Source organism: Callorhinchus milii, unplaced genomic scaffold, assembly GCF_018977255.1.
Source record: "Callorhinchus milii isolate IMCB2004 unplaced genomic scaffold, IMCB_Cmil_1.0 Scaffold7, whole genome shotgun sequence".
NCBI classification, from domain to species: Eukaryota; Metazoa; Chordata; class Chondrichthyes; order Chimaeriformes; family Callorhinchidae; genus Callorhinchus; species Callorhinchus milii.
In genome coordinates, this window is record NW_024704748.1 from 27,217,472 (window position 1) to 27,242,718 (window position 25,247).

General features: G+C 52.5%; 1 protein-coding gene across 2 annotated transcripts; it reads left to right on the forward strand.

Annotated features, from left to right (window-relative positions):
- The first annotated feature begins 987 nt into the window (after positions 1-987).
- abcc2 (ATP-binding cassette, sub-family C (CFTR/MRP), member 2) lies at positions 988-25,014 on the forward strand. Of its 2 annotated transcripts, XM_042337011.1 has the most exons (32): positions 988-1,191; positions 3,070-3,243; positions 3,490-3,636; positions 4,439-4,576; positions 4,849-4,971; positions 5,200-5,255; positions 6,425-6,650; positions 7,181-7,395; positions 8,466-8,643; positions 9,300-9,554; positions 9,793-9,858; positions 10,379-10,516; positions 11,376-11,522; positions 13,087-13,171; positions 13,429-13,495; positions 13,778-13,904; positions 14,273-14,449; positions 14,950-15,117; positions 15,759-15,942; positions 16,092-16,230; positions 16,411-16,540; positions 16,926-17,145; positions 18,050-18,204; positions 18,814-18,969; positions 19,429-19,628; positions 19,794-19,920; positions 20,074-20,175; positions 20,353-20,496; positions 21,554-21,712; positions 22,655-22,821; positions 23,704-23,898; positions 24,552-25,014. In XM_042337011.1, the coding sequence occupies exons 1-32, from the start codon at positions 1,150-1,152 to the stop codon at positions 24,679-24,681; spliced, it is 4,737 nt and encodes a 1,578-aa protein (XP_042192945.1). In that variant the 5' UTR covers positions 988-1,149; the 3' UTR covers positions 24,682-25,014. The 2 variants fall into 2 exon arrangements, with proteins under 2 accessions (XP_042192945.1, XP_042192946.1); XM_042337012.1 differs by lacking the exons at positions 23,704-23,898; positions 24,552-25,014 and adding an exon at positions 23,481-23,572.
- Positions 25,015-25,247: the final 233 nt, after the last annotated feature.

Sequence of the window (25,247 nt, forward strand, 5' to 3'; positions counted from 1 at the left end):
TTGCCCACAAAATATACAGTCAATTCACTTTACAGTATATTCTGTGAAGCGCTTTGAGATGTCTCGAAGATGTGTTAAAAGGCGCTATATCAAATGCAAGGATTATTATTATTTTTCCTGTAAAGTGTAGCAACTATGTATTTTTGACAGCCGATTTGCACACAGCGTGAAGTGAACGGACTGATTTTATCCGGGTGATTGTTGGGTCAAAAGAGAAACTCCCTTCCCTTACCTGAAAATGCGACGGAATCTTTGAGTGACCACTGAACAGGCACACAGATGGGAGCTCGATTTAATATCTCTCCTGTGAAAGGCAGCGTCTCCGACAATGCAGCGCTCCCCCCTGCCCCCCGCGCCCCCCAGCACTGCGCTGAGAGTCAGCCTGGACACTATTTCTTATGTTCTTATAGGAAATAACATTATGGGACATAGGGAGCTCATGCGATCACCAAGAAGGTGGAAGGCCAACTGGACGGAGCTTGGTCTTTTTTTCATCCAGCATTCCTTATGTTCAAATGTGGTCTCAAAGTCCCGACTTGAGGTTTGAACATACAACCTTCCGACTTGAGAGAGAGAGAGAGAGAGGACAGAGAGCTACCAATTGACATCGGCTGATAACTTTGAACGAGATTGAAGGGTAAAAGTTCGGGATATTTTACCAGCTCATTCCTGATGAAACTCCCAGCAACTAAATTTGTGCGAAGGTTCAATATTGTCAGTGAAGAGCAGAAAATCCCTCCATAGGATTGAGTTAACAGTAATAATTAACCTCCCGTCTCTGACTACTTCCCCGACCGGCCAAGGTTTACCCGCTGCTGACTGGCCCACTGTGAGATAGCTGTTAGATGTTTAACTTAAGAACGACTGCTAATGAACTCGGGTAATTGTTTCCTCTCACCCGACCCCCCCAACCGCCCTCCACTGGACAACTTAACTGAGAGCAAGTTAAAGATTAACAGACTGATCTGTTATTACTCTGTGACTGACGATGCCCAGTGTCTCTCTCTCACTGATATCCCAATCATCTCTGGCTCCCGGAACATTCTGTCATCTTTATTCGCTCTTCTTCATCTGCCAAGTCACTGTTGACCATAGTCGGGAGTTATATAAGCGGACAGTCGGCTCGGGACCTGCTTTGGCGAGAGAGGAATGTCTTCAGTCTTGGATAAGTACTGTGGCTCCACCTTTTGGGTGAGTAACATTGAGACAGAATATGCAGTGAGTCTGGGTGTCAGATCGAGGGGTGGAAGATTTTAGTGGACACAGGGTTAGGGGCTTGTTAGGTTCGAGTCCCCACATCAGGGACTTTGAGCTCACAGTCTAGGCTGAAGCTGGTGAACAGTACATAAGAAGATAAGAATTTGCTGGTGAATGAAGACTGAGGTTCATCTATCTCTTTCCCACCATCCTGGCCGTCGCTTGACATGTCGTGTCCCCAAACTATATACTGTATCTATCCCCAGATATTATTTTTTAGCAGAAATCAATCTCATTTGTTCTTGAAACAAACAACACATTATTTTTCCACCGTCTGTCTGTCTGTCTGTCTCTCTCTCTCTCTCCAGGGAGCCTGTTCCACAAGTTTATTGCTCGTTCCCTGAAGTTGTGTCTCCTCAGATTTGTTCTGAATTAACCCCCTTCAATTGTAGGATGTGACGTCTGTTTCCACTGTTCAGTACAATATAAAAGAGGTTATCCTGGTCTACATTATCTATTCCTTTCAGAATCTTAGTCAGGACACTGACAGTATATTAAAATAAAAAACTACAGATTAGAACTTTTCTCCACTTTCCTCCCCCAATGGATGTGGAACACCCAACGAAATGGGATTTGGAATCACACAGTCTAAGCTGACGCTCCAGTGCAACACTGGGGGGAGCGCTGCATTAATGGAGATGCTGTCTTTTGGTTGAGACATTAAACCAAGCTCTGACTGTCTGTGCAGGTGGAAGTTAAAGATCCTGCAGTGATATTGGGGAAAAAAAGGGAGTTTCTCTTTCTCTATCGGTGTTCTGGCCAACAATCCCCCCAAAAAATTTGGTCACTCACTCCACGGCTGTTTGTGTGACACTGCTGTGCGCAACTGGCTACCGCGTTTCGCCCACAAAATATACAATCACTACACTTACAATACATCCTGTGAAGCGCTTTGAGACGGATCAATGATGCAATAAGGTGTTATATCAAATACAAGGATTATTATTTTATTATATTAAGTTACAAAGATCGTGTGTATCAAAGATAATGAAGGGAGGGAATGGGAGGGAGGAGACACGCACAGATTTCATTATAGTTTGGATGAAAACAAGGGAGTTTCTTTCTCCCAGTATCCCTGCCGATCTTGCTCTACACATAAACAAGCCACTTATCTCATCGCTCTGGGTATGACCCCGAGCACAGATTACTGCTGCCTGAGCAGAAACTAATCACTACACTCCACACTATGTGAGACACTTTTAGACAATGACATTATAATAATAATAAATAATAATACTGGCGTTTGATACGGTGCCTTAACGTGTCATCGAGACATCTCAAAGCACTTCACAGGGTATACTGTAAAGTGGAGTAACTGTATTTTGTATATCCCCAACAAAATAGACATTCAAACCATTTTATAGTATATCCTGTGAAGCATTTTGAGACGTCGCGACATGATAAGGTGCTATGTCAAATGCAAATGCAAGAAATGCAAGATTTTATATTGACTGTATTTTATTTATATTTTGACAGTACAAATGTGAAGAAAGGCTTTTCCCGTGGGAGCGCGGGGGTAGGGGGTGCTGGGAGAATTATTATCTTTAGTTGGGGAACGTGAGGGGAAGGGTGTGTCCCCAGGGAGAGAAAGCACATTTCATTCCAACAGTCTATCTCTGGGATTTCCATGTGCAGGTGGGATGCATGGAATTCTCAGCTTGGTTTGGAGACTCTTAAGCAACAGTGATGGGTTTCCATGTGTGTCAGACACCCGGCTGACCAAAATAAATAATAAAGCAAGACCTGTGTGCTTATCTGACCATGGTTGGGGTTGCAAGGATTATTATTATTATTCTGTCCTCTCTTACGCAGAATGCCTCGTACCTGGAGCGACCGGACCCTGACCTGCCGGTGTGCCTGGAGCAGACAGTCCTTGTGTGGATTCCCCTCGGCCTCCTCTGGCTCTCTGGGCCCTGGCTCCTCCGGCACTTGTTCCCATTGAGGAACTCCGTGGTTGGTTTCTCCACACTCTACAAAGTCAAACAGGTTAATTCCCCTCATTCCTCCTCCCCCCTCACTCTCGCTTTCCCTCCCCCTCGCTTCCCCAGCCCCATTCACTCCCCCTCCTCACTCCCCCATTGCTCCCTCTTCCCCTCACTCCCCTTCACTTGCTCCCCCCCTCGCTCCCCCTCACTTGCTCCCCCCCTCGCTCCCCCTCCTCCTCACACCCCCTCTCAGAGTGCCTGTCGGGATCCCACTCTTATCTGTTGATCCCTCTTTTCCCTCCACTAGCTGTTGGTATCTCTGCTGGTGCTGTGCTCAGTCCTGGGGCTGATTGTTTCACTGCTGGAAGATTTTGGGGGCCTGAAAGACCCCATCCCCGGAGAGCTGAACCCCACCGTTCTCTATGTGAACCCCTGCATCTACACAGTGTCTTGGGTAAGAGTAAGGGGTGGGTGGTTGAACAAAGACTGGTTGGTTCGAGCCCCCATATTGGGACTTTGAGCTCATCCAGCACAGCGCTGGTGGGGAGGGAGAAAGGGAGCACTGAATTGTCGGAAACGCCGTCCTTCGGGTGAGACATTAAACCCCGTCTGCCTGTTCAGGTGGACGTTAAAGGTCCTGCAGCACTATTGGAGAAGAGAAGGGAGTTTCTCTCTCTCTCCCCCTGGTGTCCTGGCCGACAATCCCCCAGATAAAAGGGATTGTTCACTTCAAATCTATCTGTGGGACACTGCTGTGCGCTAATTGGCTGCTGTGTTTGTCCACAAAATACAGTCATTACACCTTACAGTAAATCTTGTGAAGCGCTTTGAGACGTTGAGATAATCACCTAAGTTCTTTCTTACGTAGTCCCAGTGTCACCGAGAGAAAATCAGAGAAATTTACAGTGCAGAAGGAAGCCATTCGGCCCATCGAGTCTGCTGTTCAATCCCACTGCCCTGCCCTATCCCCAAACCCCTACTAACCTCTATCCTTCATATACCTGTCTACTTCTCTCTTGAAACCCACAATGGCATCACAATGGATAATAATAATAATAATAATCCTTGCTTTTGATATAGCGCCTGATACAGAGACATCTCAAAGCGCTTCACAGGATACACTGTAAAGTGAATTGACTGTGTTGTGTGGGCGAAACTCAGCAGCCAATTGAGCACCAACAGTCTTGGAGCGAATACTATAGAAAATGGTTTCACTGCAGTGTGGAGTTCCTAATCCACTTTCACTCCTGTTCCAGCTCCTGGTGTTACTAATCCACGAGAGCACCAGACGTGGGGAGGCCAAGGACTCCGGTTTCCTCTTCATCTTCTGGCTGCTGTGTGTCCTTTGTGGAGTCTTCACTCTCCAGACTATCATCAGAATGGCCATCGATCAGGTACCGTCCTGACCTCCGCCCGTACTGAGCGCAGGAGCCTGGGGCTCGCTTACGAGAGAGCTGGAATGGGAGGATGGACGGGCAGGGATTCAGGAAAGATGAGATCAAAAGGGCCAAGGAGTCTTCCTCACCCGTGGCTCTGGAGTGAGAGTAGAGTGAGGAGGCTGGAGGGGTCTAGAGTGACAGAATTGGCGTGTGTGTGGATTTGTCTGGCTGAGCGCTGGTGCCTGGCTGCTGTCTTCACTGTCTCTGCTCCTCTCCGCTCCTCTCAGGGTGAAGTGACTGACCTGCCTCGATTCTCCTTGTTCCTTATCTCCTATGCTCTCGAGACGGCCTCCCTCGTCATCGGCTCCATATCTGACGTCCCCCCAGAGACCAAGGCGGCCGGCAAGGAGGTCAGTGCGTTTCTGCCTCTTTTCAATATCAACTTAAATAGGGTTCAAATGAAGACTCAAAGCATCTGCTCCACCGTATTCTTTCCCAGACCGTGGAACTTCTCACTTCCTTTGCTCTTCCCCTCCTCCCCACTCGCTCTCATTACTCCCATTTCTCTCTCCCGGTTAATGGCGTCAGTGACTGGGTAGTTTGGACACAGCTGACACCTCGCGTGTGTTTTCTTTCAGAACCCGGAGTTGATGGCCTCTTTCCTCAGCAGAGTGACATATAGCTGGTTTGACAGGTACGGGAGGGAGGGGAGAGGGGAGGGGTTGACGAGAGGGGTTTACAGCAAGACGGGGAATCCTTGGGCTCAGAGATGTTGCGGGGGGAGTGTGGGCGATCGAGTCTGGGGCCGAGTGAGGGGAGGAAACTTCTCGTCAGTACAGTAAAACTCGCATAAGTCTCTCCTGTATAAGTCATATAATCACCTAAATCGTACACAGGCCCAAGTGCCACTCAGTTTCCTATCAAAACCACTTAGATTTCTTTGCACGACTCATATTAATCACCTCTTAACTGGTTAACGCTGCTCCCTTCCATTACTCACACACTTACCGGCAGTGTTGAATCATGGGCATGTAGTCTTGACCTGTCACTGCACGTCCACTTACCGGCTACATTGAATTAAACTCTCGCAGTGTAGATTATTGATATTGATATGACTTATCCTAACAAAAAAAGGTGGTCACTCAATTCACCACTGTTTGTGGGATACTGCTGATCGCAATTGGCTGCCTCGTTTTGCCCACAAAATACACAGTCAATTCACTTTACAGTATATCTTGTGAAGAGCTTTGAGACTTCTCAACAGTGTCTTAAGGAGCTGTATCAAATGCAAGGAGTATTATTAATATTACACATTATGGTCTTGACTAATACAACAACAACAAAATTACATGCGTAGAGCGGCTTTTCGTGGAGTCCTGTAGCTCAGTGGTTAGAGCACTCGCCTTGCAAGCGAGACACCTGGGTTCAATTCCAGGCAAGTCAGGGCGAAACCTTGGGCAAGTTTCCTTACTCCACACACCTGATAATAATCCCTCCAAAACAACACAATAATAAATTGGTCATTTTCAATCTACGACTGTGCGTGGGACACTATTGTGTGCAATTGGCTGCCGCGTTCGCCCACAAATATACAGTTAATTCACTTTACAATGTATTCTGTGAAGCGCTTTGAAACGTCCAGAAGACGTGATAAGGCGCTATTTCAAATGCTAGGATTATTTATTATTATTCACATCGGGAGGACATCCCAAGGCGCCGAAATACGACTTATACTTACTGTGAATAAACTCAGACCTTATACCCACTGAGTTTTACTGTAGTCACATCAGAGAGGTAGGTCTGCTGGTGAGGACAGGCTGTGGTGTGAATGAGGAATGAGGAGTGAGCACTGACTGGTTTCAGGATGATGGTGAGAGGCTACAGGAAGCCGCTGGAGACTAGCCACCTGTGGGAGCTGAACCAGGCGGACACCACACAGAAAATCCACGCTGAGTTCGAGCGTCAAATGACCCGGGAGCTAAGGAAGGCTCAGGCGAAGATGGAAACAAAGCGAAGAGGAGCGAGTGGTGATGGCAGTGGACAGCTGAACGGACTGAGGAAGGGCGCCAGCCAGGACGTGCTGGTCATGGTACACACATATCTCAGCCATTCGTGCTCTCGCCTCACTGCGCCACGCGGCAGGAAGGTCATGGGTTTGAGCCAGGGCACTGCTTTGCTCATCGGCAGAACCCGGAAGGGCAGACCAGTCACTGGGGCAAGGAATCCTCCCACTCAGCTCCTGTTAACCCTGCAGCCAAAGCCCTAACAGGTAGGATGGTCCTAACTGTACAAGCAGTGGGACAGTGATATCAATGACAAGCTGATTTTCGCTGGTTACCCCAATACACACTCTGGGGTCCCAAAGCGTTGGCTCTTGCCAACCTGCACCTAACATGGGCCAAGATTAGGTAAGCAGGATGTGTCCCTCCAGGGAGAGAGAGGTGCTGTTCGCTGGGTGTCGGACGCTGAACCGAGATCTCAGCCCACGTAAACACACAGTGACGTTGCTATGCTCTGTCCTCGCTTCAGAACATCTCCCCGACCCCCACCAACAAACCCCCCGCTCGCCCACAGGTCTCTGCCTCGCCCGTCACTGTCACTCAATGTTTGTCTTTACAGGAAGAAAAGAGGAAGAAAGGGAAGGAGAAAAGGAAGGAGAAAGGGAAGGAGAAAGGGAAGGAGAAAGGGGTGAAGGCAGAAGACTCAGAGTTGCGGACGGTAAAGGGGTGGCTGGTGCTCACTCTGTTGAAGACCTATCGAGGAATCCTGCTCAAGGCGGCCATCTTCAAACTGCTGCACGACGTCATGATCTTTATCAACCCCCAGCTCCTCAAGTACGTGCACTGTCTCCCCCCACCCTCCCCCCCCGCTTACCATCTCCCCACCTCTCCCCCGCCTCTGCTTCCCCTTGCCCTCACCCCCCGCTCCCCCTCTCCCCGCTCTCGCTCTGCTTCCCCTGCTCCCCCTCCCCCCGCTCTCGCTCCCCTTCCTCCGCTCCCCCCCCCGCTTACACACACAGACACGTTCACACACTCACACACACTCAAACTCTCAGAGACACACACACACGCTCGCTCACATCATGCGCACTCACTCACACCAACTCATGAACCATGTTGTGTGGTGTGAGTGTGACTGTGACTGTGTGGTGCCCAGGCTGTTAGTGTGAGGGGTGAGTGTGACTGTGCTGTGGGGCCAGGCTGTTGGTGTGAGGGGTGAGTGTGACTGTGCTGTGGTGCCCAGGCTGTTGGTGTGAGCGGTGAGTGTGACTGTGCTGTGGTGCCCAGGCTGTTGGTGTGAGGGGTGAGTGTGACTGTGCTGTGGTGCCCAGGCTGTTGGTGTGAGGGTGAGTGTGACTGTGCTGTGGTGCCCAGGCTGTTGGTGTGAGGGTGAGTGTGACTGTGCTGTGGTGCCCAGGCTGTTGGTGTGAGGGGTGAGTGTGACTGTGCTGTGGTGCCCAGGCTGTTGGTGTGAGGGGTGAGTGTGACTGTGCTGTGGTGCCCAGGCTGTTGGTGTGAGGGGTGAGTGTGACTGTGACTGTGCTGTGGTGCCCAGGCTGTTGGTGTGAGGGGTGAGTGTGACTGTGCTGTGGTGCCCAGGCTGTTGGTGTGAGGGGTGAGTGTGACTGTGCTGTGGTGCCCAGGCTGTTGGGTGAGGGGTGAGTGTGACTGTGCTGTGGTGCCCAGGCTGTTGGTGTGAGGGGTGAGTGTGACTGTGCTGTGGTGCCCAGGCTGTTGGTGTGAGGGGTGAGTGTGACTGTGCTGTGGTGCCCAGGCTGTTGGTGTGAGGGGTGAGTGTGACTGTGCTGTGGTGCCCAGGCTGTTGGTGAGGGGTGAGTGTGACTGTGCTGTGGTGCCCAGGCTGTTGGTGTGAGGGGTGAGTGTGACTGTGCTGTGGTGCCCAGGCTGTTGGTGACCTTCACTGAGGACAAGGCTCAGTACGAATGGAGAGGGTATCTGTACGCAGTGCTGCTGTTCGTCACAGCTGTGCTCCAGTCGCTGCTCCTCCAGCAATACTTCAGCAACTGCTTCCTGCTGGGAATGAGGGTCCGCACCGCCATCACAGCCGCTGTGTACAAGAAGGTAAAGAGAGAGAGAGAGAGAGAGGGAGGGAGAGAGGGAAAGAGAGGGAAGGAAGAAAATAATAATAAGCCTTGCAGTTGATATAGCATCATCGAGACAACAACTAGAACAACTTGCGTTTATATAGCGCCCCTCACGCAGTGTAGCGTCCCAGAGATGTCTCAAAGCACTTCACAGAATATACTGAAAAGTGCAGTGACAGTGTGTATTTTGTGGGTGAAACACAACAGCCATTTGCGCACAGCAGCGTCCCACACACAGCCGTGTAGAGTCAACAATTTTATTTGGGGGATTGTTGCCAGGACACCGGGAGAGAGAGAGAAACTCCCTTTTCCACCAGCGTCGCGGGATCTTTAACATCCACCTGAACAGGCAGACAGGACCTCGGTTTAACATCTCACCCCAAAAACGGCACCTCCCACAGCGCAACACCCCCCAGCACTGCATTGGAGCTTCAGCTTAGACTGTGATTCCAAGACTCAATGTGGGGGCTTGGACTCTCACAGGGGACATCCTTTGTTGTCCAGCGAGTAGCACTCTGGAGATATCCTTCCGAGGTAAAAGATGTTGGGTCACAATGTGAGGATGATTAGGATTATTTATAATTATTTATTATTCTGAGACCCCTGATAATGCCCCCACCCCCCCACCCCCAGGCTCTTGTTGTTTCCAACGCTGTCCGCAAGGAGTCCACAGTGGGTGAGATCGTCAACCTGATGTCTGCGGACGCCCAGCGCTTCAATGATGTCACCAACTTCATCCACCTGCTGTGGGGGGCCCCGCTGCAGATCATGGTGTCTTTGATCTTCCTGTGGCAGGAGCTGGGCCCCTCAGTGCTGGCCGGCATGGGGGTCATAGTGCTGCTCATCCCCATCAACGGCATGCTGGCCATCAGGACCAAGAGACTGCAGGTAACATGGCACGCTCGCTCGCCCGGCAGAGCACCCGCCTGCTCGCCAGCCCACCCACTGCCAGTCCAACAAATATCCTCGGGATACAATATATAGTTTGGGACACGACATGTCAAGCGACTGCCAGGATGATGGAAGGCAAACTGCATGGACCGTGATCTTCTTTCACCCGCAAATTCTTATGTTCTTAACATCACATGTCTGACTTCAGGATTTCTAAACACTCTGTTTTGACCAGACGCAGAACATGAAACGTAAAGATACCAGGATGAAATTAATGACCGAAATCCTCAATGGGATGAAGGTAATTGGGAGATGACCCCGCTGGAGCTCTCTAACCCCATTCCCTGCTCTCTCCCCATCGTGTCTGTGTTGGTGTAATATTTTGTGAGGTGCGTCACCAGGAAACTTGAGGCGTGACTGGCCTCAAACTCTCCTTATCGCTGAATGGATCGATTTCAGGATCCTCAGGCTCGTTTTCAAATCCCTTCATGCCCTGGCATCTCCCTACCTCGCCAACCTGCTTAATCCCCAACCCACAACTCGCTGCCTCTGCTCGACCTGCTTCAGGTTCTTGCATGTCCCTCGTGCCCTCCGTTCTACTATCGATGGCCACGCTTTTTACGCCCCCAAAACTCTGGAACACTCTTCCTCCACTATCCTTCCGCCTCGCCCCTTCTATCCCCATCTTCAAGTCGCGCCTCCCCCTCCCCCTGGCTCGGTGTTATGATCCAGCGCTGTCAAGGGCTCTGGGATGCTGCCCTGGGGAAGTTGCGCTGTGTAAATCTCAGACCATCACCTTCCACCCCTTATGCCTGGCTCAGATCCTGAAGTTCTACGCCTGGGAGCCGTCCTTTGAGGATCAGGTGCTCGGCATTCGCAATAAAGAGCTGCGGGCGATGAAGAAATCCTCCTACATCTTCTCCGTCTCCATCCTCCTCTTCACCTGCACCCCATTCTTGGTGAGTGCTGAGAGGGTTAAGCTGCCGGTAACCTGCGCTCGGAGCCAGACTGGCCACGGTGCCACGGCCTTGGTCTCATTCCTTGTGTTACTTACTAACCGCCAGTAGGCGGCGCCACTCTCCCGGGCAAGGGGGGGCTTTGAATAATAATCCCTGCATTTCATATAGTGTCTCAAAGCGCTTCACAGAATATACTGTACAGTCTAGTATCTGTGTATTTTGTGGGCGAAACACGGCAGCCAATTGCACAGACCAGTGTCCCACAAACAGTCGTGGATTGAATGACCAAATTATTATTTTTTGATGAAGAACTTATTACCCCCAGAAAAGTGATCTGCCAATCGACTAACAACCAGGTTCCTACTTACTACTTACAGAGGCGCGTGCAGTAAGGACACTTACCCAACATTTTGCACTGCCCGGGAATGGAACCTCTCGCTTGTGAGGCGAGTGCTCTAACCGCTGAGCTACAGGACTCCACATTCTTGCTCAATTTGCTGCCATTTTCTTTCAATTGATGAATTTTGATATGTAAAGTTTCAGTCTCTAGGATGGTTCCTAACTTTGTTTAACGTTTTGGGGGGGAATTTGATCAGCTGAATAAGGCCGGCCCCCAGCCTCAACGCAGCCCTAGGCTTCTGTATCAGTCATAGGAACAGGAAGAGGCCATTCAGCCCCTCGAGCCTGCTCCGCCATTCTATAAGATCATGGCTGATCTGTACCTCAACTCCAATTATCCGCCCTTGCCCCGTATCCCTTGGTCCCCTGACCTGACAGTCTCAGGGGCGGGGGCTTTAGTTCACATTGTCGCTCATGTTATCATTGGTCATGGAGCCGCTCACACTCTCCTCTTGTGCAGATCTCTCTGGTCAGCTTTGCCGTCTACGTGGCGGTGGACCCCCGGAATATTCTAGATGCTCAGAAGGCCTTCACCTCCATCGCACTGTTCAACATCCTGCGCTTCCCCATTGGCATGCTGCCTATGGTCATCTCCTCCATGGTGCAGGTAACAGCTCAATAATAATAATAATAATCCTTGCATTTGATATAGCGCTTTTCACGTCGGGAGGACGTCCCAAAGCGCTTCACAGAACACACTGTAAAGTGAATTGACTGTATATTTGTGGGCGAACGCGGCAGCCAATTGTGCACAGCAATGTCCCACAAACAGTCGTAGATTGAAAATGACCAATTTATTATTGTTTTTGTTTTTTGGAGGGACTATTACTAAAACAACAACAGCAACTTACATTTACACAGCCCCCTTCACGCGGGGCAGTGTCTCGGAGTGCTTAACGTAGGAGCACTTGTGATCTAAAAGAGGGGAAGGAGGGGGCAAAACGGAGAGATTGGGGAACAGATTGGGTGGAGTGTTTGAAAGCGCTGCCACCAATGGTGGAGTGGGAGGGGATGGACAAGAGAGAGGTTCTTGAAATTGATCTGTTCTGTGACAGGGATCCAATGGCTCAATAATAATAATAATAATAATCCTTACATTTGACATAGCGCCTCATCACATTGTTGAGATTTCTCAAAGCGCTTTACAGAACATATTGTAAAGTGGATTCACTGTATATTTTGTGGGTGAAACGCGGCAGCGAATTGCATACAGCAATGTCTCACAAACAGCCGTGGATTGAGTGATCAAATTAGCATTCGGAGGATTGTCAGCCCGGACACCGGGAGAGAGAAACTCCCTCTTCTTTTCAAATAGAACAATGGGATCTTTAACATCCACCTGAACAGGCAGACGGGACCTCAGTTTAATGTCTCATCTGAAGGCACCTCTGACAATGCAACACCCCCCAGAGCTGCATTGGAGCATCAGTTTAGACTGTGTGATTTCAAGTCCCGACATAGGGTTTGAACCCATAACCTTCTGATTCAGAGCCGGGCTGACACATACTGAGCCGGGCTGACACACACTGAGCCGGGCTGACACATACTGAGCCGGGCTGACACACACTGAGCCGGGCTGACACACACTGAGCCGGGCTGACACATACTGAGCCGGGCTGACACACACTGAGCCGGGCTGACACACACTGAGCCGTGACACACACTGAGCCGGCTGACACACGCTGAGCCGGGCTGACACACGCTGAGCCGGGCTGACACACACTGAGCCGGGCTGACACACACTGAGCCGGGCTGACACCACACTGAGCCCGGCTGACACACACTGAGCCGGGCTGACACACGCATGAGCCGGCTGACACATACTGAGCCGGGCTGACACACACTGAGCCGGGCTGACACACACTGAGCCGGGCTGACACATACTGAGCCGGGCTGACACACAGTGAGTGGGGCTGACACACACTGAGCCGGGCTGACACACACTGAGCCGGGCTGACACACACTGACACACACTGAGCCGGGTTGACACACACTGAGCCGGGCTGACACTCACTGAGCCGGGCTGACACACACTGAGCCGGGCTGACACACACACCCTCCCACGGAGCCCTGAGTTCGGTGGTTCTCCGCCCGGGGAGGGGGTGGCGGTGCTGACTGGAGAGGGGAAGGGCTGTCTGGCTGTTTGATGCTCTGCCCGGTTTCTCCCTCAGGCCAATGTCTCCTGCAAGCGACTGGAGAAGTTCCTCTCAGGCAAGGACGCGGACAACTCTGCAATCCTTCGGGACCCCAGCCGCGGTACGTCACCGTGGGTACACCAACATCACCCCCTGGGGAGCGACCCCCAGCACAGACACCATGGGGGGAGAGAGAGAGAGAGTGGGGAATGGGGTTAGAGTAGAGGGCTCCAGTGGGGGAGCGAACACCAGCACAGACACGATGGGGAGAGAGAGAGAGAGAGCAGGGAATGGGGTTAGAGTACAGAGCTCCAGTGGGGGAGCGATCCCCAGCACAGACACGATGGGGAGTGACTTGTAACCGTTTGTTTTGTGTAGATGCGGCAATCAGCCTGACAGAAGCCACCTTCACCTGGGCCATTGGTGAGGAGCCGGCCGTCAGAGAGTGAGTCCTGGGATGTGAGCTGACTGACAACACGGGGCCGAGGGTGGTAGGGGTTTTGGGGTCCGGGAATGGGGACGACTCAATTATGTGAACTACCAGGGGGTTTGTGGTTGGAAATTAATATGGTGTGGGAATGGCCGGTGCGGTGGGGCGGGGGCACGGTTGTGAGAGTGGGCTTCTGTCTCCCTATCCCGCCATCTCCCATGCTTCCCCCCCTCCGCCCCCTGCAATGTCAGCCTGTCTCTCTGACCCCCCCCCCCGTCTCCCCCCTCTCCCCCACAGTGTCAACCTGGAGATCCGCCCAGGGAGCCTGGTGGCTGTGGTGGGGCCGGTCGGCTGTGGGAAGTCTTCACTGGTGTCGGCCATCCTGGGCGAGATGGAGAACATCAGTGGCTTCATCAACATCAAGGTACAGAGAGTGAGAGAGATAGGGGTTGGGGGGAGAAGGGAGAGAGAGGGACAGGGAGAGAGGGGTGTTAGAGAGTGAAGATGGGGGAGGTGGAGAGAGAGAGGGGGGAGGGAGAGAAGAGATGAAGGGGGTGAGGGAGAGAGCGAGAGTGGGAGGTGTGATCGGGGCGTGTGAGGGGTGGGGGGGGTGAGGTGTGAGGGCAGTGTGTGTTGAGTTACTGACCCTCTCCCCCAGGGCTCAGTGGCCTATGGGCCCCAGCAGTCAGTGTGAGGTGTGTGTGAGGGGTTGTGTGTGGATGGGGGTGGGGGTGGAAACCTGTGCTATGTGTGGTGTTACTGACGCTCTCCACCGCCCCCACCCCCCCCCAGGGCTCAGTGGCTTACGTGCCCCAGCAGGCCTGGGTTCTCAACGACACTCTGCGTGGGAACGTTCTGTTTGGGAAGGAGCTGGAGGAGGCTCGGTACCAGAAGGTGCTGGAGGCCTGTGCCCTGCTCCCCGACCTGGACCTGCTACCGGGCGGTGACCAGACCGAGATCGGAGAGAAGGTATCAGTAGGAGGAGGGTGGGGGGAGACTCTTCACTCCTCACTCTGGACAGGAGGAGCCAGACCCTCGTTCTCACCTTTAAAGCCCTCCACAGCCTTGCTCTTCCCTACCTCTGTGACCTACTAATAACGTAACAACCTGGTCTCCTTCTGCTCCGCGGGCTCAGGCCTGCTTCATGTCCCCCGCTTTGCCCGCCCTACTATCCCTGGTCAGGTCTTCAGCCTCTTTCCTCCACCCTCTGAAACTCCATCTGGAGCCCCTCCGCCTCACCCCTTCCCTTGCCTCCTTCAAGGACTGTCTTAAGACCCTCCTCTTTGATCGTGCCTTCGGTCATCTTCCCTCCTCCATCCCTCTTGCCCTCCACCCCTCCTGATCCCAACCCCCAGTTTGGGTGCAAACTCTTAACTGTGCAGCGCCTTGGGACGTCCTTGGGACTGAGTGACACAGTGACAGAGTGAGCAGTGAGGGAGTGAGTGACAATGACAATGGCTGTGTTGCAGGGTATTAATCTGAGTGGAGGACAGAAGCAGAGGGTCAGCCTGGCCAGAGCAGTCTACAGCATGGCCGACATCATCATCCTGGACGACCCGCTCTCCGCAGTGGACGCTCACGTTGGCAAACACATCTTCAACCGTGTGATCGGGCCCAGAGGACTCCTGCAGCACAGAGTGAGTGGGTTAGGGCCACACTGCCCATCAGTCTGTTCAACCAATCCTGTAGCTCAGTGGTTAGAGCACTCGCCTCGCAAGCGAGAGGACCCGGGTGAAACGTTGAGCAAGTTTCCTTACTCCACACGCCTCTGTTTACCAGCAGTAAGTAGGAACCCGGTTGTTAGTCGATTGACGGATCACTTTTCTGGGGTAATACTTCCTTCCAAAAAAAAATCCCATAATGCTATTCGAAAAGAGAAAGGAGTTTCTCTCTCCCGGTGTCCGGGCTGACAATCCTCCGAATGATAATTTGGTCACTCAATCCACGACTGTTTGTGGGACGCTGCTGTACGCCATTGACTGCCATGTTTCACCCACAAAATATACAGTCAATTCACTTCACAGTATATCCTGTGAAGCGCTTTGAGACGTCTCGAAGACATGATCAGGAGCTACAGCAAATGCAAGGATTGTTATTATTATTATTATTATTATCCATCCAACCAACCAATCCTGATCTTCCCCTCGTGGACTGGTGGTAAATTCAGTGGTAAATGCCGCCCTCTTCTGACACCCCCCGATTACTGACCCCCAGTGACTGACTGACCCCCAGTGACTGACTGACCCCCAGTGCTGACCGCTGGCTGTTGGTGTTACAGACACGGGTGCTGGTGACGCATGGCTTGACCTTCCTGCCACATGTTGACCAGATTGTGGTGCTGGAGGCTGGGGCTGTGTCTGAAGTCGGCACATTCGCAGCACTCAGGGTCAGCCACGGGGCCTTTGCCAACTTCCTGGTCACCTACAGCGGGCAGAGCAGCTCCGAGGAGGGTGAGGCCACAGGTCAGTATCACTCGCACTCACTCGCACTCGCTCACACCCACTCGCACCCACTCACACCCATGTGCGACCCACTCCACACTCGTTCACACCTACTCAGATCTGCTTACACCCATTCACACTCGCTCAGTCAGTGTGTGATTGGTTCACAGTCAGTGCAGTGACAGCAGATGATGTGCTGATGGTTGACGACCAGGAGTCACAGATGGACGAATACCCTGATGACGTAGTGACGGCAACGCTTAAACGGGAGAACAGTCAGCGGGCACGTCAGTGGAACAGACAGGGCAGGTCAGGACGCCTCACCATCTCTACCCCCATATCTCACCATCTCCCCCACCCCTCTGGGTCTCTCCATCTTTCTACCCACCTTGTGTCACCTCCCTCCCCACCCCTCCACCCTGATCTCACAGAGTGGGGCTGTTTCTCAGGGGCTTCACTACCTTCAATGTTGTTTTCTCGTCTCTTCAGTAAGAACAAAGCCGGCACATTGCTGAGGAACTCTGTGAGGAGCAACATGTCTGCGAGAGCGGACGGCAGATCCGCCCAGGTGGTGAAGGGGCAGCGACTGATCGAGAAGGAGACCATGGAAACAGGCCAGGTACCGGCTGCCCTCTGACCTCTGAAACAAAGTTTGCTCTTAAACAAGCGGCTTGATTAAGTGGCCGCCTTCTGTGTTGTAAATTGCTATGGTTTCTCATGGTTATTTTTCTTTTTCTTACCTGTATGCCTATTTGGTGTGTGTATTTGACATGTGTGTGTGGTGTCTATGTGTGGTGTGTGTGTGTATGCTGTGTATGTGTGTGGTGTCTATATGTGTGCTGTGTGTGTGATGTGTGATTGCTGTGTGGTGCGTGTTTCCTGTGTGGCGTATGATTGCCGTGTGGCGTGTGATTGCCGAGTGGTGTGTATGTGTGGTGTATGTGTGTGATTGGCACATGGTGTGTGGTTGCCGTGTGGCGTATGATTGGCGTGTGCGTGTACAGGTGAGGTTTGCAGTATACCTGCAGTACCTGCGGTCTGTGGGCTGGCTGTTCTGTCTGCTCATTTCACTGATGTACGTAGCTCAGAATGTGGCTGCCATCGGCCAGAACCTGTGGCTCAGCGACTGGACCAACGATGCCATCACCTACTTCAACCAGACCTACCCCACTACCAAGCGGGACCAGCGAATCGCCGTCTTTGGAGCGCTGGGCATTGCTCAGGGTAAGGGGAGTGGGGAAGGGGGAGTGAGGTGGCAGGAGGAATGTGTCAACCCTCCCTCACACACACACACACACACACACACACACAAACAACCTCCCCCGAAACTCTGCAGCACTCTCCCTCTATCCCTCCGCCTTCCCCCTTCCTCCCCATCTTCAGTCCATGAGGTTGTCACGCCTTCATCACCTCCCGACTCGACTTCTCAAATGGCCTCCTCGACGGTCTCCCCAGCTCCACCATCCACAAGATTCAGCTGATCGTAAACTCTGCCACCAGCATACTGACCTGTAATAAACTCTGTACCCCTTTACACCAGTTCTAGCACAGGCTCCCTGTAGTCAAACAGATCGATATCAAGATCCTCACACTAATTTTCAAATCTACCTCTCTGACCCGATTACCCCCAACCCACTACCCGGTGCCTCTGCTTCACTGGCTCTGGCCTCCTGCATGTCCCTCGTGCCCTCTGTTCCACCATCAGTAGCCAAGCTTACAGCCACTACTCCCCGAAACTCAGGAACACTTTTCCTCTATCCTTCAGCCTTGCCCCCTCCTTCCCCATTGTTTTCCTTCAAAATATACAGTCAATTCACTTTGCGGTATACTCTGTGAAGCGCTTTGAGACATCTGGAAAACGTGATAAGGCAAATGCAAGGATTATCGCTATCTTCAGGTGAAGACTTTCCTCTTTGACCGTGACAACGGTCACCTCCCCCAGCTCAGTATCATGCTCCGCCACTGTCAAGTGCTCTGGGACACCACCCTGCGTGAGGGGTGCTGTGTAAATGCAAGTTGTTGTCGTCGTCGAGGGGTCAAGGAGCGATTGGTAGGTGGGGGGCAGGATTTGGAGTGAGTTTAAGTCAATTCCTGGTTGATGTTCTCTCTCTCCCACCCACCCCCCCAGGTGTCTTCGTGTTCCTGGCAGCGTTCTTCATGACAATAGCGACCATCGCAGCCTCTAGATCCCTGCACGCTTCCTTGCTCCAGAACATTCTACGGGCACCCATGGTTTTCTTCGATACCACGCCCACCGGGAGGATCATCAACCGGTTCGCCAAGGTAACCCTGACTCCTCGTGACCTCAAGATAAATCGCCGATTCACCTCCTGGCAGTTTGTGTGACGTCGCTTTGCCTAATACACACTCACTACACAAACGGCCATTATCTTAATAATGTTAAATAATCCTTTACATCTGCGACAGCGCCTTATCATGTCATCAAAACGTCTCTAAGTGCTTCACAGGATTCAATGTAAATTGTAGTGGTTAGAACACTCGCCTCGCAAGCGAGAGGATCTGGGTTTAATTCCCGGGCAGGGCGAAAAGTTGGGCAAGTTTCCTTACTCCACACGCCTCTGTTTACCAGCAGTGAATAGGAACCCGGTTGTTAGTTGACTGACAGATCCTTTTCCGGGAGTGATAATCCCTTCAAAAAATAATAATAATAATGTGATCACTCAACCCACGACTGGTTGTGCGACACTGCTGTGCACAATTGGCTTCGGCCTTGCCCCTTCCTTCCCCATTGTTTCACCCACAAAGTATACAGTCAATTCCCTTTACAGTGTATTCTGTGAAGAGCTTTGAGACGTCTTGAAGACATGAAAAGGCTCTATATCAAATGCAAGGATTATTATTATATTAACAAAGCCATTTTTGTGATCTCAGGACATTTACACGATTGATGAGGTGATCGGAATGTCCTTCCGCTCCTGGTTGTCCTGTATGTTTGGCGTCCTGAGCACGGTGTTCGTGATCTGCCTTGCCACTCCGTACTTCACAGCCATTGTTGTCCCTCTCGCCGTATTTTATTACTTCATACAGGTACCAGCCAGCGGGAGAGAGAGCACTGATAGAGCCTAGAACCCCAGTGGGGAGCCAAAACCAGCACAGACACGATGGGGAGAGAGAGAGCAGAGAATGGGGAGAGAGCAGGGAATGGGGTTAGAGTAGAGAGCGCCAGTAGGGGAGCGAACCCCAGCACAGACATGATGGGGAGAGAGAGAGAGAGAGAGAGAGAGAGCAGGGAATGGGGTTAGAGTAGAGAGCTCCAGTGGGGGAGCGAGCCCCAGCACAGACACGATGGGGAGAGAGAGAGCAGGGATTGACATAGAGTGTACAGCACAGCACAAAAATGGGACAGTGTTTTTACTCCACGAGTCAGATTGGAGGGGAGCGGAGAGCGAGCCTCTGTGCTGTAAGCCTCAGCGAGAAGCTGCTTGTGTGTATTCTCTCTTTGTGCGTGTAGTTCGATCGCTGTAACACCAAGCTTTCCCGTTGCAGCGTTTCTATGTGTGTACCTCGCGGCAGCTGAGGCGTCTGGACTCTGTCACAAGGTCTCCCATCTACTCCCACTTTGGGGAGACAGTGGCCGGGCTGTCCGTGATCCGTGCCTATGGTCATCAGCAACGCTTCCTCAAACACAATGAAACCATCCTGGATAAAAATCAGAAGTGTGTTTATCCCTGGATTATCTCCAACAGGTAAGTGTGCTCCTGTACTTCATGAGTCAATATTACATCACTTCCTTTGTCTGTATCATATCACTTCCTGTTTCCATCTGACGTGCCGCCTTCTGTCATTGTTGCATCACTTACTGTATCACTGTTACTTGACTTCCTGTTTTGATCTGATCACTGTGCACACAGATGGCTGGCGATCCGGCTGGAATTGGTTGGGAATCTGGTGGTGTTCTTCTCCGCACTGTTTGCCGTCATCGCCAGAGACAAGCTGGACAGTGGGCTGGTGGGGCTCTCCATCTCCTACGCACTGAATGTGAGTCCACAAAGGGCGTGCGGGTGAGGGACGTGTGGATATGAGGCGTGTGGCTATGAGTGGGAGGGGCTGGCAGGGGAGGGGTTGCGGAGGGTGGGCTGGCAGTGGAGGGTGTGGTCACTGAGCCCTCACGTGTGATTGTGTTGGCATCAGGTGACACAGGTCCTGAACTGGCTGGTCAGACAGACTGCGGAGCTGGAGACCAACATTGTGTCTGTGGAGAGAGTGTCGGAGTACACTAGGATGCAGAATGAGGTACACAGAGAACCGGGAGGGGCTCTACGAGGGTATGTCAGTGCTCCCTCTCCCCCTTCCGCACATCCCCATCATGCCCACTTCTTCCCCCCTCTTCCTCTTCTCTCGCTCCCCTTCCCCCAGTGTTGCCTGACGGTGTGTTTGCGTGTTGTCTGACGGTGTGTTTGCATGTTGCAGGGGGCCTGGGTGTCAGACTGTCGGCCTCCCCAGGGTTGGCCGGTGGAGGGGAGGATCCAGTTTGTTGACTATAAGGCTCGTTACCGTCCTGAACTAGAGCTCGTTCTTCACGGCCTGAGCAGTTCCATCGCCAGCAACGAGAAGGTAATAGCGTGTGAGTGTGAGAGGGATGGGTGTAAGTGTGAGTGACTTTAAACTCCGAGTCCAGGCTGCGCTCCAGCACTGGGGGAAAGCACCACATTGTCAGAGGTGCCGTCCTTTGGATGAGATGTTAAACCGAGTCCCAGTCTGTGCTCTGTTCAGGTGGATGTTAAAGATCCCGCGGCGCTATTCACATTCACCAGCCAACACCTGGCCAACAACCCCAGATACAGACAGTCACTTCTTGGCTGTGTGCAAATTCGCTTTAGCCAATAAAATTCAGTCACTACACCCGACAGGAATGAGCTTCATTATTTGTCATCATGATAAAAGTTCAATCATCAGTTCTCTTCGTAAATGTTCCTGGTGCAAAAGTTATTCCTCTAACTGTTTGTTTGTGTGTGTGTTTCTGTGTGTGTATGTGTTTGTGTTGTGTGTGTATGTGTGTATGGTGTATGTCTGTGTGTATGTATGAATGGTATATGTATGTGTGTATCTGGTGTGTGTATGTATGAGTCTGGTGTGTGTGTGTATATGATGCATATATTGTGTGTGTATATATGGCGTGTGCGTGTGTATATGTTTATGTATATAGCGGGTGCGTGTGTATACAGTGGAGTCCTGTAGCTCAGTGGTTAGAGCACTCGCTTTGCAAGTGAGAGACCTGAGTTCAATTCCAGGCAGAGGGCCAAACCTTGGGCAAGTTTCCTTACTCCACACAGAGCCTAATAATAGTCCCTCCAAAACCAAAAACAATAATAAATTGGTCATTTTCAATCTACGACTGTTTGTGGGACATTGCTGTGCGCAATTGGCTGCCGCGTTCGCCCACAAATATACAGTCAATTCACTTTACAGTGTGTTCTGTGAAGCGCTTTGGGACGTCCTCCCGATGTGAAAAGCGCTATATCAAATGCAAGGATTATTATTATTATTATATTGTGTGTGTTTAAGCGCTCTGAGATGCCGCCCGGCATGGAGGGCGCTATATAAATCCAAGTTGTTGTTGTTGTTGTGTATGGCATGTGGTGTGTATAGTAATAATTATGTGTATGTTCAGATTGGGATTGTGGGCAGGACGGGCGCTGGGAAGTCCTCGCTGACCAATTGCCTTTTCCGTATTATCGAGTCCGCGGGCGGCCAGATCCTGATTGATGGGCTGGACATCGCCACCATTGGCTTACACGATCTCAGGCACAGACTCACAATCATCCCCCAGGTGGGTGTTTGTGTGGGGGGCGTATATGTCGGGGTGGGTGTGTGTATGGGGGCAGAAGCGGGGTGGAGGGGGTGTGTGTATGGGGGGGAGTGGTGTATGGGGGGAGTGCGGGGGCTGTATATGGGGGTGGAAGCGGGGTGGGGGGGTGTGTATGGGAGGGAGCGGGGTGGGGGGTGTGTATGGGGGGGAGTGGGAGGGGTGTTTGCATCGGGTGTGTGAACCTTAAGAGAGGTTTGTCATTGGATTGAAAATCGATACTTTCGGCCTCAAAGACAGTACAACAAAAAGATATGAGTTTAGTTTAGCAAAAAGGAGCATTTCAGGGCAGAAACCAGGAAGTGTTGCTTTACGCAGCGGGGAATTAGCGAATGAGACAGTCTCCAGGAAGTGGGGCTGAGGCTGGGACACGGGAGCCCTCGTGTCGGGGCTGTCTAACGGCTTTTGTGTTGCTCTGTCTCTCTGTCTTTCCCTCTCTGTCTCTCTCTCTCCCTCCCTCCCTCCCTCTCCCTCTCTCCCTCCCTCTCCCTCTCTCCCTCCCTCCCTCCCTCTCCCTCTCTCCCTCCCTCTCCCTCCCTCTCTCTCTCCCTCCCTCTCCCTCTCTGTCTCCCTCTCTCTCTCTCCCTCTCCCTCCCTCTCTCCCTCCCTCCCTCTCCCTCTCTCTCTCCTCCCTCTCCCTCCCTCCCTCTCCCTCTCTCCCTCCCTCTCCCTCCCTCCCTCTCCCCTTTCTCCCTCCCTCCTCTCTCTCTCTCTCCCTCCCTCTCTCCCTCCCTCTCCCTCTCTCCCTCTCTCTCTCTCCCTCCCTCTCCCTCCCTCCCTCCCTCTCCCTCTCTCCTCTCTCTCCCTCTCCCTCTCTCCCTCTCTCCCTCTCCCTCTCTCCCTCTCCTCTCTCCCTCTCCCTCCCTCTCCCTCTCCCTCTCTCCCTCCCTCCCTCCCTCTCTCTAGGACCCGGTGCTGTTCTCTGGCTCACTCAGGATGAACCTTGACCCCTTTGAGCGTTATGGGGACCAGCAAGTGTGGCAGGCGCTGGAGCTCGCTCACCTCAAACAGTATGTCAGCACCTTACCCTCCCAGCTCCAACACCAGGTCAGCGAGAGCGGAGAGAACCTCAGGTACAGGACCCCCAGCCCCACCCCCCGGTGAGAGCCGCCCCCCCCCACCCTGAGACCCTGCCCTGGAGAATAATAATAATCCTTGCATTTGATATAACGCCTTATCACGTCTTCGAGAGGACTCAAAGCTCTTCACAGAATGTACTGTAAAGTGAATTGACTGTATATTTGTGGCCAAAACACAGCAGCCAATTGCGCACAGCAATGTCCACAAACAGTTGTGGATTAAATGACCAAATTATTATTATTTTTTGAAGGGATTATTACCCTCATAAATCAATCAACCCATCGACTAACAACCGGGTTCCTACTTCCTCCTAAGTAAACAGATACGCGTGGAGTGAGGAAACTTGCCCAACGTTTTGTCTTTCCTGGGCATCGAAACCAGGTCCTCGCACTTGTGAGGCGAGTGCTCTAACCTCTGAGCCACAGGACTCCCTGTGGGAAAATGTGGCAGGTGGTGTGCACACAGCAGTACACAGACAGCCATGGAGCCATTTGGGAGATATGAAAACAAGAACAGAAGCCGCTGGGAACGCTCAGCAGGTCAGGCAGCATCTATGGAGAAAGTAGTGAGTCAACGTTTCAGGTCCACGACTCTGTCAGTTCGGAGTGCTGACCTGCTGAGTGTTCCCAGCGACTTCTCTTTTTGTTTTCAGATTTCCAGCCTCTGCAGTGTTTTGAGTTTTGATTGTTGGTGAGAACACCGGAGAGAGAGAGAGAGAGAAATTCCCTTCTCTTTTCGAATAGCGTCACAGGAAGCTTTAACGTCCACCTGAACAAGCAGTTCCCCTCCCTCCCGCGTTCCCCGTGGAGAATCCCCCAGAGATGCTGGTGGTGATGACAGGACCCTCACTAATGCAGGGTATGGTCTCTCCGCAGTGTGGGGCAGCGCCAGCTGCTGTGTCTCGCCCGCGCCCTCCTCCGCAAATCCCGTATCCTGATCCTGGACGAGGCCACGGCCGCTGTGGACCTGGAGACGGACAATCTCATTCAGATAACTATCCGGACCGAGTTTGCCGACTGCACCGTGCTCACCATCGCACATCGACTGCACACCATCATGGACAGCACCAGGTACCAGCTCAGCCCACTGCCAGCCCTGCCCTGCCAAATACCAGCGCTGCCCAGCCCACTACCAGCGCTGCCCAGCCCACTGCTAGCCCTGCCCAGCCCACTGCTAGCCCTGCCCAGCCCACTGCTAGCCCTGCCCAGCCAACTACCAGCCCTGCGCAGCTCACTACCAGCCCTGCCCAGCCAACTACTAGCCCTGCCCACTACCAGCCCTGCCCAGCCAACTACCAGCCCTGCCCACTACCAGCCCTGCCCAGCCAAATACCAGCGCTGCCCAGCCCACTGCCAGCCCTGCCCACTACCAGCGCTGCCCAGCCCACTGCTAGCCCTGCCCAGCCAACTACCAGCCCTGCCCAGCCCACACTGCCAGCCCTGCCCACCACCAGCCCTGCCCAGCCAACTACCAGCCCTGCCCAGCCAACTACTAGCTCTGCCCACTACCAGCCCTGCCCATCCGACACACAGGGAGATAAGAGAGTCACAGGGAAGGGGTAGGGGAGGGTAGAGAAAGAGGGAGGGAGACGCACACACATGGGGACAGAGAGACACTGGGTGGGGATGGATAGAGGGAGGAAGGGAGACACTGGGGAGAGAGAGATGGCGAGTGTTGACAACGTTGGGTGCTGATATCATTGGTGGTTTTGGTGATGTTTCAGGGTGATGGTGCTGGACGCTGGCATGATCGTTGAGTTTGACTCCCCCGAGGCTCTGCTCCAGCAAAGAAGCCATTTCTACCGTATGGTGTGTGACGCGGGACTGATGTCGCAGGAGAACACAGCGCTGTGACACCGGGGCCAACAGAGGCTGCCCATTGGCAGCTCTTACTTCCCCCCACCCCAACAACCCTCACTCCCAGAGACTGACAGTGAGGAGGGATGGGGAGGTGTTGGGTTTGAGCGGCTGCTGGTCGGTCACAGAGCTGGTGGTTACACCTGTGAGGTGATGAAGAGGCTCTGAGCGGCCAGTGTGGACGGTGATGTTCTGATGTCTTGCTGCAGTGCCTGGCTGGACTCAGGAGGAACAATACTGGTCTTGAGGGAGTGCCTCACTACCAGCCTGGCCGGGAGCACGCAGGGCCTGGCAATGCTGTATGTCTAATAAATAATAATAATTCTTGCATTTGAGATGTCTCAAAGAACTTCACAGGATACACTGTAAAGGGAAGTGACTGTGTATTTTGTGGGCGAAACGCAGCAGCCAATTGGGCACAGCAGCGTCCCACAAACATTGAGCAACCAATTTTATTGGGGGTTGTTGGCCAGGACACTGGGGGAGAGAGAGAGAGAAACTCCCTTCTGTTTTTGAATAGAATCGCGGTATCTCTAACACCCACCTGAATAGGCAAACGGGGC

Coding starts and splice junctions, on each gene's coding strand:
- abcc2 (XM_042337011.1), top strand. CDS start 1,150: ATGTCTTCAGTCTTGGATAAGTACTGTGGCTCCACCTTTTGG. Junction 10,517..11,375: donor TCACCTGCACCCCATTCTTG/GTGAGTGCTGAG, acceptor CCTCTTGTGCAG/ATCTCTCTGGTCAGCTTTGC. Junction 18,970..19,428: donor TATTTTATTACTTCATACAG/GTACCAGCCAGC, acceptor TTCCCGTTGCAG/CGTTTCTATGTGTGTACCTC.